Source organism: Zophobas morio, unplaced genomic scaffold (assembly GCF_036711695.1).
Source record: "Zophobas morio isolate AGI-343-1 ecotype UQ-CSIRO unplaced genomic scaffold, CSIRO_AGI_Zmor_V1 ptg001284l, whole genome shotgun sequence".
Lineage (NCBI taxonomy): Eukaryota > Metazoa > Arthropoda > Insecta > Coleoptera > Tenebrionidae > Zophobas > Zophobas morio.
The window spans coordinates 10,651-24,534 of record NW_026973382.1 but is presented as its reverse complement, the minus strand read 5'-3'; the positions used below and the strand labels follow the sequence as shown (position 1 = coordinate 24,534).

The following is a 13,884-nucleotide window of genomic DNA, read 5'->3' as shown; positions in this document are numbered from 1 at the left end:
TATCTACGAACGCCAGAATGCATAAAATTGACCTAAACGTCTCCTTTTCCTATTCTGAGTCGATTCTGCATGCTTTAAGTGTGTTTGGTGGCTCAGAACCATCAAAAAACGTTGAAATATAGTTCAAATTCAATAAAAATCGACAAAAATACAGTTTCTAGCTAAAATTTGATGGTTTCGTTGCACTTTCCGAGCCCGTAGGGTATCTGATTGGCTTAAAAGTACAAGAAAACACTTCAAAAGTGACGTTTCTGAAGAATTTTAACAGTTTTCTTGTATCTACGAACGCCAGAATGCATAAAATTGACCTAAACATCTCCTTTTCCTATTCTGAGTCGATTCTGCATGCTTTAAGTGTGTTTGGTGGCTCAGAACCATCAAAAAACGTTGAAATATAGTTCAAATTCAATAAAAATCGACAAAAATACAGTTTCTAGCTAAAATTTGATGGTTTCGTTGCACTTTCCGAGCCCGTAGGGTATCTGATTGGCTTAAAAGTACAAGAAAACACTTCAAAAGTGACGTTTCTGAAGAATTTTAACAGTTTTCTTGTATCTACGAACGCCAGAATGCATAAAATTGACCTAAACGTCTCCTTTTCCTATTCTGAGTCGATTCTGCATGCTTTAAGTGTGTTTGGTGGCTCAGAACCATCAAAAAACGTTGAAATATAGTTCAAATTCAATAAAAATCGACAAAAATACAGTTTCTAGCTAAAATTTGATGGTTTCGTTGCACTTTCCGAGCCCGTAGGGTATCTGATTGGCTTAAAAGTACAAGAAAACACTTCAAAAGTGACGTTTCTGAAGAATTTTAACAGTTTTCTTGTAATTACGAACGCCAGAATGCATAAAATTGACCTAAACGTCTCCTTTTCCTATTCTGAGTCGATTCTGCATGCTTTAAGTGTGTTTGGTGGCTCAGAACCATCAAAAAACGTTGAAATATAGTTCAAATTCAATAAAAATCGACAAAAATACAGTTTCTAGCTAAAATTTGATGGTTTCGTTGCACTTTCCGAGCCCGTAGGGTATCTGATTGGCTTAAAAGTACAAGAAAACACTTCAAAAGTGACGTTTCTGAAGAATTTTAACAGTTTTCTTGTATCTACGAACGCCAGAATGCATAAAATTGACCTAAACGTCTCCTTTTCCTATTCTGAGTCGATTCTGCATGCTTTAAGTGTGTGTTTGGTGGCTCAGAACCATCAAAAAACGTTGAAATATAGTTCAAATTCAATAAAAATCGACAAAAATACAGTTTCTAGCTAAAATTTGATGGTTTCGTTGCACTTTCCGAGCCCGTAGGGTATCTGATTGGCTTAAAAGTACAAGAAAACACTTCAAAAGTGACGTTTCTGAAGAATTTTAACAGTTTTCTTGTATCTACGAACGCCAGAATGCATAAAATTGACCTAAACGTCTCCTTTTCCTATTCTGAGTCGATTCTGCATGCTTTAAGTGTGTTTGGTGGCTCAGAACCATCAAAAAACGTTGAAATATAGTTCAAATTCAATAAAAATCGACAAAAATACAGTTTCTAGCTAAAATTTGATGGTTTCGTTGCACTTTCCGAGCCCGTAGGGTATCTGATTGGCTTAAAAGTACAAGAAAACACTTCAAAAGTGACGTTTCTGAAGAATTTTAACAGTTTTCTTGTATCTACGAACGCCAGAATGCATAAAATTGACCTAAACGTCTCCTTTTCCTATTCTGAGTCGATTCTGCATGCTTTAAGTGTGTTTGGTGGCTCAGAACCATCAAAAAACGTTGAAATATAGTTCAAATTCAATAAAAATCGACAAAAATACAGTTTCTAGCTAAAATTTGATGGTTTCGTTGCACTTTCCGAGCCCGTAGGGTATCTGATTGGCTTAAAAGTACAAGAAAACACTTCAAAAGTGACGTTTCTGAAGAATTTTAACAGTTTTCTTGTATCTACGAACGCCAGAATGCATAAAATTGACCTAAACATCTCCTTTTCCTATTCTGAGTCGATTCTGCATGCTTTAAGTGTGTTTGGTGGCTCAGAACCATCAAAAAACGTTGAAATATAGTTCAAATTCAATAAAAATCGACAAAAATACAGTTTCTAGCTAAAATTTGATGGTTTCGTTGCACTTTCCGAGCCCGTAGGGTATCTGATTGGCTTAAAAGTACAAGAAAACACTTCAAAAGTGACGTTTCTGAAGAATTTTAACAGTTTTCTTGTATCTACGAACGCCAGAATGCATAAAATTGACCTAAACGTCTCCTTTTCCTATTCTGAGTCGATTCTGCATGCTTTAAGTGTGTTTGGTGGCTCAGAACCATCAAAAAACGTTGAAATATAGTTCAAATTCAATAAAAATCGACAAAAATACAGTTTCTAGCTAAAATTTGATGGTTTCGTTGCACTTTCCGAGCCCGTAGGGTATCTGATTGGCTTAAAAGTACAAGAAAACACTTCAAAAGTGACGTTTCTGAAGAATTTTAACAGTTTTCTTGTAATTACGAACGCCAGAATGCATAAAATTGACCTAAACGTCTCCTTTTCCTATTCTGAGTCGATTCTGCATGCTTTAAGTGTGTTTGGTGGCTCAGAACCATCAAAAAACGTTGAAATATAGTTCAAATTCAATAAAAATCGACAAAAATACAGTTTCTAGCTAAAATTTGATGGTTTCGTTGCACTTTCCGAGCCCGTAGGGTATCTGATTGGCTTAAAAGTACAAGAAAACACTTCAAAAGTGACGTTTCTGAAGAATTTTAACAGTTTTCTTGTATCTACGAACGCCAGAATGCATAAAATTGACCTAAACGTCTCCTTTTCCTATTCTGAGTCGATTCTGCATGCTTTAAGTGTGTTTGGTGGCTCAGAACCATCAAAAAACGTTGAAATATAGTTCAAATTCAATAAAAATCGACAAAAATACAGTTTCTAGCTAAAATTTGATGGTTTCGTTGCACTTTCCGAGCCCGTAGGGTATCTGATTGGCTTAAAAGTACAAGAAAACACTTCAAAAGTGACGTTTCTGAAGAATTTTAACAGTTTTCTTGTATCTACGAACGCCAGAATGCATAAAATTGACCTAAACGTCTCCTTTTCCTATTCTGAGTCGATTCTGCATGCTTTAAGTGTGTTTGGTGGCTCAGAACCATCAAAAAACGTTGAAATATAGTTCAAATTCAATAAAAATCGACAAAAATACAGTTTCTAGCTAAAATTTGATGGTTTCGTTGCACTTTCCGAGCCCGTAGGGTATCTGATTGGCTTAAAAGTACAAGAAAACACTTCAAAAGTGACGTTTCTGAAGAATTTTAACAGTTTTCTTGTATCTACGAACGCCAGAATGCATAAAATTGACCTAAACGTCTCCTTTTCCTATTCTGAGTCGATTCTGCATGCTTTAAGTGTGTTTGGTGGCTCAGAACCATCAAAAAACGTTGAAATATAGTTCAAATTCAATAAAAATCGACAAAAATACAGTTTCTAGCTAAAATTTGATGGTTTCGTTGCACTTTCCGAGCCCGTAGGGTATCTGATTGGCTTAAAAGTACAAGAAAACACTTCAAAAGTGACGTTTCTGAAGAATTTTAACAGTTTTCTTGTATCTACGAACGCCAGAATGCATAAAATTGACCTAAACGTCTCCTTTTCCTATTCCGAGTCGATTCTGCATGCTTTAAGTGTGTTTGGTGGCTCAGAACCATCAAAAAACGTTGAAATATAGTTCAAATTCAATAAAAATCGACAAAAATACAGTTTCTAGCTAAAATTTGATGGTTTCGTTGCACTTTCCGAGCCCGTTGGGTATCTGATTGGCTTAAAAGTACAAGAAAACACTTCAAAAGTGACGTTTCTGAAGAATTTTAACAGTTTTCTTGTATCTACGAACGTCAGAATGCATAAAATTGACCTAAACGTCTCCTTTTCCTATTCTGAGTCGATTCTGCATGCTTTAAGTGTGTTTGGTGGCTCAGAACCATCAAAAAACGTTGAAATATAGTTCAAATTCAATAAAAATCGACAAAAATACAGTTTCTAGCTAAAATTTGATGGTTTCGTTGCACTTTCCGAGCCCCGTAGGGTATCTGATTGGCTTAAAAGTACAAGAAAACACTTCAAAAGTGACGTTTCTGAAGAATTTTAACAGTTTTCTTGTATCTACGAACGCCAGAATGCATAAAATTGACCTAAACGTCTCCTTTTCCTATTCTGAGTCGATTCTGCATGCTTTAAGTGTGTTTGGTGGCTCAGAACCATCAAAAAACGTTGAAATATAGTTCAAATTCAATAAAAATCGACAAAAATACAGTTTCTAGCTAAAATTTGATGGTTTCGTTGCACTTTCCGAGCCCGTAGGGTATCTGATTGGCTTAAAAGTACAAGAAAACACTTCAAAAGTGACGTTTCTGAAGAATTTTAACAGTTTTCTTGTATCTACGAACGCCAGAATGCATAAAATTGACCTAAACGTCTCCTTTTCCTATTTTGAGTCGATTCTGCATGCTTTAAGTGTGTTTGGTGGCTCAGAACCATAAAAAAACGTTGAAATATAGTTCAAATTCAATAAAAATCGACAAAAATACAGTTTCTAGCTAAAATTTGATGGTTTCGTTGCACTTTCCGAGCCCGTAGGGTATCTGATTGGCTTAAAAGTACAAGAAAACACTTCAAAAGTGACGTTTCTGAAGAATTTTAACAGTTTTCTTGTATCTACTAACGCCAGAATGCATAAAATTGACCTAAACGTCTCCTTTTCCTATTCTGAGTCGATTCTGCATGCTTTAAGTGTGTTTGGTGGCTCAGAACCATCAAAAAACGTTGAAATATAGTTCAAATTCAATAAAAATCGACAAAAATACAGTTTCTAGCTAAAATTTGATGGTTTCGTTGCACTTTCCGAGCCCGTAGGGTATCTGATTGGCTTAAAAGTACAAGAAAACACTTCAAAAGTGACGTTTCTGAAGAATTTTAACAGTTTTCTTGTATCTACGAACGCCAGAATGCATAAAATTGACCTAAACGTCTCCTTTTCCTATTCTGAGTCGATTCTGCATGCTTTAAGTGTGTTTGGTGGCTCAGAACCATCAAAAAACGTTGAAATATAGTTCAAATTCAATAAAAATCGACAAAAATACAGTTTCTAGCTAAAATTTGATGGTTTCGTTGCACTTTCCGAGCCCGTAGGGTATCTGATTGGCTTAAAAGTACAAGAAAACACTTCAAAAGTGACGTTTCTGAAGAATTTTAACAGTTTTCTTGTATCTACGAACGCCAGAATGCATAAAATTGACCTAAACGTCTCCTTTTCCTATTCTGAGTCGATTCTGCATGCTTTAAGTGTGTTTGGTGGCTCAGAACCATCAAAAAACGTTGAAATATAGTTCAAATTCAATAAAAATCGACAAAAATACAGTTTCTAGCTAAAATTTGATGGTTTCGTTGCACTTTCCGAGCCCGTAGGGTATCTGATTGGCTTAAAAGTACAAGAAAACACTTCAAAAGTGACGTTTCTGAAGAATTTTAACAGTTTTCTTGTATCTACGAACGCCAGAATGCATAAAATTGACCTAAACGTCTCCTTTTCCTATTCTGAGTCGATTCTGCATGCTTTAAGTGTGTTTGGTGGCTCAGAACCATCAAAAAACGTTGAAATATAGTTCAAATTCAATAAAAATCGACAAAAATACAGTTTCTAGCTAAAATTTGATGGTTTCGTTGCACTTTCCGAGCCCCTAGGGTATCTGATTGGCTTAAAAGTACAAGAAAACACTTCAAAAGTGACGTTTCTGAAGAATTTTAACAGTTTTCTTGTATCTACGAACGCCAGAATGCATAAAATTGACCTAAACGTCTCCTTTTCCTATTCTGAGTCGATTCTGCATGCTTTAAGTGTGTTTGGTGGCTCAGAACCATCAAAAAACGTTGAAATATAGTTCAAATTCAATAAAAATCGACAAAAATACAGTTTCTAGCTAAAATTTGATGGTTTCGTTGCACTTTCCGAGCCCGTAGGGTATCTGATTGGCTTAAAAGTACAAGAAAACACTTCAAAAGTGACGTTTCTGAAGAATTTTAACAGTTTTCTTGTATCTACGAACGCCAGAATGCATAAAATTGACCTAAACGTCTCCTTTTCCTATTCTGAGTCGATTCTGCATGCTTTAAGTGTGTTTGGTGGCTCAGAACCATCAAAAAACGTTGAAATATACTTCAAATTCAATAAAAATCGACAAAAATACAGTTTCTAGCTAAAATTTGATGGTTTCGTTGCACTTTCCGAGCCCGTAGGGTATCTGATTGGCTTAAAAGTACAAGAAAACACTTCAAAAGTGACGTTTCTGAAGAATTTTAACAGTTTTCTTGTATCTACGAACGCCAGAATGCATAAAATTGACCTAAACGTCTCCTTTTCCTATTCTGAGTCGATTCTGCATGCTTTAAGTGTGTTTGGTGGCTCAGAACCATCAAAAAACTTTGAAATATAGTTCAAATTCAATAAAAATCGACAAAAATACAGTTTCTAGCTAAAATTTGATGGTTTCGTTGCACTTTCCGAGCCCGTAGGCTATCTGATTGGCTTAAAAGTACAAGAAAACACCTCAAAAGTGACGTTTCTGAAGAATTTTAACAGTTTTCTTGTATCTACGAACGCCAGAATGCATAAAATTGACCTAAACGTCTCCTTTTCCTATTCTGAGTCGATTCTGCATGCTTTAAGTGTGTTTGGTGGCTCAGAACCATAAAAAAACGTTGAAACATAGTTCAAATTCAATAAAAATCGACAAAAATACAGTTTCTAGCTAAAATTTGATGGTTTCGTTGCACTTTCCGAGCCCGTAGGGTATCTGATTGGCTTAAAAGTACAAGAAAACACTTCAAAAGTGACGTTTCTGAAGAATTTTAACAGTTTTCTTGTATCTACGAACGCCAGAATGCATAAAATTGACCTAAACGTCTCCTTTTCCTATTCTGAGTCGATTCTGCATGCTTTAAGTGTGTTTGGTGGCTCAGAACCATCAAAAAACGTTGAAATATAGTTCAAATTCAATAAAAATCGACAAAAATACAGTTTCTAGCTAAAATTTGATGGTTTCGTTGCACTTTCCGAGCCCGTAGGGTATCTGATTGGCTTAAAAGTACAAGAAAACACTTCAAAAGTGACGTTTCTGAAGAATTTTAACAGTTTTCTTGTATCTATGAACGCCAGAATGCATAAAATTGACCTAAACGTCTCCTTTTCCTATTCTGAGTCGATTCTGCATGCTTTAAGTGTGTTTGGTGGCTCAGAACCATCAAAAAACGTTGAAATATAGTTCATATTCAATAAAAATCGACAAAAATACAGTTTCTAGCTAAAATTTGATGGTTTCGTTGCACTTTCCGAGCCGTAGGTTATCTGATTGGCTTAAAAGTACAAGAAAACACTTCAAAAGTGACGTTTCTGAAGAATTTTAACAGTTTTCTTGTATCTACGAACGCCAGAATGCATAAAATTGACCTAAACGTCTCCTTTTCCTATTCTGAGTCGATTCTGCATGCTTTAAGTGTGTTTGGTGGCTCAGAACCATCAAAAAACGTTGAAATATAGTTCAAATTCAATAAAAATCGACAAAAATACAGTTTCTAGCTAAAATTTGATGGTTTCGTTGCACTTTCCGAGCCCGTAGGGTATCTGATTGGCTTGAAAGTACAAGAAAACACTTCAAAAGTGACGTTTCTGAAGAATTTTAACAGTTTTCTTGTATCTACGAACGCCAGAATGCATAAAATTGACCTAAACGTCTCCTTTTCCTATTCTGAGTCGATTCTGCATGCTTTAAGTGTGTTTGGTGGCTCAGAACCATCAAAAAACGTTGAAATATACTTCAAATTCAATAAAAATCGACAAAAATACAGTTTCTAGCTAAAATTTGATGGTTTCGTTGCACTTTCCGAGCCCGTAGGGTATCTGATTGGCTTAAAAGTACAAGAAAACACTTCAAAAGTGACGTTTCTGAAGAATTTTAACAGTTTTCTTGTATCTACGAACGCCAGAATGCATAAAATTGACCTAAACGTCTCCTTTTCCTATTCTGAGTCGATTCTGCATGCTTTAAGTGTGTTTGGTGGCTCAGAACCATCAAAAAACGTTGAAATATAGTTCAAATTCAATAAAAATCGACAAAAATACAGTTTCTAGCTAAAATTTGATGGTTTCGTTGCACTTTCCGAGCCCGTAGGCTATCTGATTGGCTTAAAAGTACAAGAAAACACTTCAAAAGTGACGTTTCTGAAGAATTTTAACAGTTTTCTTGTATCAACGAACGCCAGAATGCATAAAATTGACCTAAACGTCTCCTTTTCCTATTCTGAGTCGATTCTGCATGCTTTAAGTGTGTTTGGTGGCTCAGAACCATCAAAAAACGTTGAAACATAGTTCAAATTCAATAAAAATCGACAAAAATACAGTTTCTAGCTAAAATTTGATGGTTTCGTTGCACTTTCCGAGCCCGTAGGTTATCTGATTGGCTTAAAAGTACAAGAAAACACTTCAAAAGTGACGTTTCTGAAGAATTTTAACAGTTTTCTTGTATCTACGAACGCCAGAATGCATAAAATTGACCTAAACGTCTCCTTTTCCTATTCTGAGTCGATTCTGCATGCTTTAAGTGTGTTTGGTGGCTCAGAACCATCAAAAAACGTTGAAATATAGTTCAAATTCAATAAAAATCGACAAAAATACAGTTTCTAGCTAAAATTTGATGGTTTCGTTGCACTTTCCGAGCCCGTAGGGTATCTGATTGGCTTAAAAGTACAAGAAAACACTTCAAAAGTGACGTTTCTGAAGAATTTTAACAGTTTTCTTGTATCTATGAACGCCAGAATGCATAAATTTGACCTAAACGTCTCCTTTTCCTATTCTGAGTCGATTCTGCATGCTTTAAGTGTGTTTGGTGGCTCAGAACCATCAAAAAACGTTGAAATATAGTTCAAATTCAATAAAAATCGACAAAAATACAGTTTCTAGCTAAAATTTGATGGTTTCGTTGCACTTTCCGAGCCCGTAGGTTATCTGATTGGCTTAAAAGTACAAGAAAACACTTCAAAAGTGACGTTTCTGAAGAATTTTAACAGTTTTCTTGTATCTACGAACGCCAGAATGCATAAAATTGACCTAAACGTCTCCTTTTCCTATTCTGAGTCGATTCTGCATGCTTTAAGTGTGTTTGGTGGCTCAGAACCATCAAAAAACGTTGAAATATAGTTCAAATTCAATAAAAATCGACAAAAATACAGTTTCTAGCTAAAATTTGATGGTTTCGTTGCACTTTCCGAGCCCGTAGGTTATCTGATTGGCTTAAAAGTACAAGAAAACACTTCAAAAGTGACGTTTCTGAAGAATTTTAACAGTTTTCTTGTATCTACGAACGCCAGAATGCATAAAATTGACCTAAACGTCTCCTTTTCCTATTCTGAGTCGATTCTGCATGCTTTAAGTGTGTTTGGTGGCTCAGAACCATCAAAAAACGTTGAAATATAGTTCAAATTCAATAAAAATCGACAAAAATACAGTTTCTAGCTAAAATTTGATGGTTTCGTTGCACTTTCCGAGCCCATAGGATATCTGATTGGCTTAAAAGTACAAGAAAACACTTCAAAAGTGACGTTTCTGAAGAATTTTAACAGTTTTCTTGTATCTACGAACGCCAGAATGCATAAAATTGACCTAAACATCTCCTTTTCCTTTTCTGAGTCGATTCTGCATGCTTTAAGTGTGTTTGGTGGCTCAGAACCATCAAAAAACGTTGAAATATAGTTCAAATTCAATAAAAATCGACAAAAATACAGTTTCTAGCTAAAATTTGATGGTTTCGTTGCACTTTCCGAGCCCGTTGGGTATCTGATTGGCTTAAAAGTACAAGAAAACACTTCAAAAGTGACGTTTCTGAAAAATTTTAACAGTTTTCTTGTATCTACGAACGCCAGAATGCATAAAATTGACCTAAACGTCTCCTTTTCCTATTCTGAGTCGATTCTGCATGCTTTAAGTGTGTTTGGTGGCTCAGAACCATCAAAAAACGTTGAAATATAGTTCAAATTCAATAAAAATCGACAAAAATACAGTTTCTAGCTAAAATTTGATGGTTTCGTTGCACTTTCCGAGCCCGTAGGGTATCTGATTGGCTTAAAAGTACAAGAAAACACTTCAAAAGTGACGTTTCTGAAGAATTTTAACAGTTTTCTTGTATCTACGAACGCCAGAATGCATAAAATTGACCTAAACGTCTCCTTTTCCTATTCTGAGTCAATTCTGGATGCTTTAACCCTTTCAGCCCTGAGTTTATTTACTTTCTATTAAAATTAAACGCTATGCATATTTGGGACTATCTTCATATCCTTACCACAAATTATTTTTTTTAGAATTTTCCAGGCGCCCATAAGCCCTCTAGGAAGCTGTGGCATTTGCCACCACTAGGTTCCAAAAGATGAAAAAGTACTATAACTTTTGCACATTGATTATGATTTATTTTACATGAAAATTCTTAAAACAATTATTATTTTTATTGAAACACAAGGAAACTTTGCATTTTTCGCACTGCGTGCGAGATCTGCCCTTACACGTTTCAAGTTTACATCTTTGCTCGTGCCCCTCAACATAAATTGGCCAATGAGCAAGATTATCGAAACGTACATCTTCAACCGGTGTACATTGTTTTTGCCTTTTGGGACTTTCAGCTGAGGATGCGAGTGGAGATGCAGAACGTGATCGGGGTCTACCTACTTTTGGAGTTCTCACTAATGCCTTTGAAAAAGCCAAAGCTTCAGCAACATCGAACGTAAATTGCAATAAATCTTTTTGTTTTGTTGAACCAGATTCTTTACTTGCATCTCTTCGGTATTCCAGCCATGAATTGCAAACGGCGATGTTGAAGTAGTGGAAGATTATGCGGAGGGTCCACTTTTTGGAACGAATGAAGGTGCGATACAGAGCCACCAAAAAATCGCTTTTATCTACTCCCCCCATGCTTTTATTATACAGTCTAATAATTGCTGGTCTTTCAATAGAAAGGGGCGTTCTTTGTTTTTTATCCCACCGCCTGACTTGGTCAAGTGGATCTTTAGCAACAAAATTGGAAGCCATGTTGACAGCTTTGTTGTCATACCATTTCACAGCTACGATATCGTTGTCTTGGGTGACGCAATATTCAGACGTTCCTCTTCCCATTTTTTTTAGCTCGTTGTCGGTCTTCAAAATGCATTTTCCCAAACGATTGGGTCGTACTGTACCAGCCGCAAAAATTCCTTTTTTTGACAATTGTTGTAACACTTCTAGTGAATTAAAAAAATTATCAAAATAAAGTTTATGGCCGCGATGTCCTGGTAATCTTTCAGCGAGGTGCAGAACTAACTGAGTCGTCGCTGAAAACGTATGATTTAGTTCAGGTAAGGTTGTACTGCCTTGATAAACAATGGATCGATATATGATACCAGACTCTCCACATAAATTATAAACTTTGACACCCCATGGGTTAGGTTTTCCTCGAATGTACTGCTTGATAGATAACTGCCCTTTGAAGGGTATAATAGTCTCATCTAAGCAGCAATTTTCTTCCGTTTGTAATTCTTCACACCTCTTCTCAAAATGTTTTATTATGGGCCTTACCTTCCAGAGTTTATCTTTTTCATTCTTGTCTTTATTTACATCTGTAATATGTAAATTGTTTCGAAGAGATTCGAATCTATTTCTACTTAGTCCGATGTCACGTACTAAGTTGAATTGGGTTTGTGGTGCCCAATAGAGACGAAGTCGCGGATAATTAATTATTCCCATAATAATATGAAGCGCCACAAGTCGCCTTATTTCATTTTCCGTTGTGTTTAGACTTTTTCCAGACTTAAAAACCGAGTATATATTAGTATATTCGGCCAACTGGGTAAATATCTCCAAAGGGAAATACCGACTGAAATATTCGAACGGAGAATCTGGCGTAGAAGTGCTGTTATCATCATCGTTTTCTGGGATAAAACTTGTATTGGGTGCTACAAATTTTGTTTTCCTCCAAGCGATTGTAGTTTTCTTCTTTTGACGCTTGGAAGTACTGGCAACCGGCTCTTCATCTGATGTCTCTTCATTATTGTCAAAGTTGGCATGTTTATTGTAACAATTATCTTGATCATCATTGTTGTCTTGATTATCGTCGGATTGATCATAGCCTTCTTCAGTTTCTTCTTCGTCGTCTTCAATTTCTGAGTTATCATCTTGCAGAGCCGATATTGCTTGGTTTGCGCTTTGTAATGAAATTTGCATTTTCTTCTGCCCGTAAAAGCGAATCGATGGTATTTCATTTTCTATGTAGAAAAAGAAATAATAAAAACGCGTATTCTACAATTGTATAACTTTTACTGCCTTGTACACCTATTGGTGGCAATTGCGTACACATTTTTTTACAAGAATCTGTAAATTATAGAAATAAAATAAAACAGAAAAAAACGAGCTAGACACATTCACCATTATTTGTACAAAACAGTAATATTAATTGTTAAAACTTTTATTGTGCTATTTTATTACAATAAATAAATAAAGTAACACTTACCAGGCAACATATTTTTCGTAATTGACGCCATATTTTAACAATGCTCATAAACATGAGAAAATACCTTTTTTATCGGCAATATCTTTACTGTAGGAATCTACACAAATGGTAAATGTCATTTACATAAGAACCCCGCAACATTGGTTAACGCGCGAATTTTAAAAAAATCGTAAATATTAGAGGTGGCAATTGCCACCCACAGGGCCGAAAGGGTTAAGTGTGTTTGGTGGCTCAGAACCATCAAAAAACGTTGAAATATAGTTAAAATTCAATAAAAATCGACAAAAATACAGTTTCTAGCTAAAATTTGATGGTTTCGTTGCACTTTCCGAGCCCGTAGGGTATCTGATTGGCTTAAAAGTACAAGAAAACACTTCAAAAGTGACGTTTCTGAAGAATTTTAACAGTTTTCTTGTATCTACGAACGCCAGAATGCATAAAATTGACCTAAACGTCTCCTTCTCCTATTCTGAGTCGATTCTGCATGCTTTAAGTGTGTTTGGTGGCTCAGAACCATCAAAAAACGTTGAAATATAGTTCAAATTCAATAAAAATCGACAAAAATACAGTTTCTAGCTAAAATTTGATGGTTTCGTTGCACTTTCCGAGCCCGTAGGGTATCTGATTGGCTTAAAAGTACAAGAAAACACTTCAAAAGTGACGTTTCTGAAGAATTTTAACAGTTTTCTTGTATCTACGAACGCCAGAATGCATAAAATTGACCTAAACGTCTCCTTTTCCTATTCTGAGTCGATTCTGCATGCTTTAAGTGTGTTTGGTGGCTCAGAACCATCAAAAAACGTTGAAATATAGTTCAAATTCAATAAAAATCGACAAAAATACAGTTTCTAGCTAAAATTTGATGGTTTCGTTGCACTTTCCGAGCCCGTTGGGTATCTGATTGGCTTAAAAGTACAAGAAAACACTTCAAAAGTGACGTTTCTGAAGAATTTTAACAGTTTTCTTGTATCTACGAACGCCAGAATGCATAAAATTGACCTAAACGTCTCCTTTTCCTATTCTGAGTCGATTCTGCATGCTTTAAGTGTGTTTGGTGGCTCAGAACCATCAAAAAACGTTGAAATATAGTTCAAATTCAATAAAAATCGACAAAAATACAGTTTCTAGCTAAAATTTGATGGTTTCGTTGCACTTTCCGAGCCCGTAGGGTATCTGATTGGCTTAAAAGTACAAGAAAACACTTCAAAAGTGACGTTTCTGAAGAATTTTAACAGTTTTCTTGTATCTACGAACGCCAGAATGCATAAAATTGACCTAAACGTCTCCTTTTCCTATTCTGAGTCGATTCTGCATGCTTTAA

General features: G+C 35.6%; 1 protein-coding gene across 1 annotated transcript; it reads right to left on the bottom strand.

Moving 5' to 3' along the window:
- Positions 1-10,587: 10,587 nt before the first annotated feature.
- Positions 10,588-12,682, bottom strand: LOC135122453 (piggyBac transposable element-derived protein 3-like; the record flags this gene model as incomplete). The annotated part of the gene is made up of 2 exons (XM_064046635.1): positions 12,628-12,682; positions 10,588-12,318 (listed from the first exon to the last, which is right to left on the bottom strand). Coding segments are annotated over exons 1-2 (1,786 nt in total), but the record flags the coding sequence as incomplete, so codon positions are not given.
- Between the last annotated feature and the right edge of the window lie 1,202 nt (positions 12,683-13,884).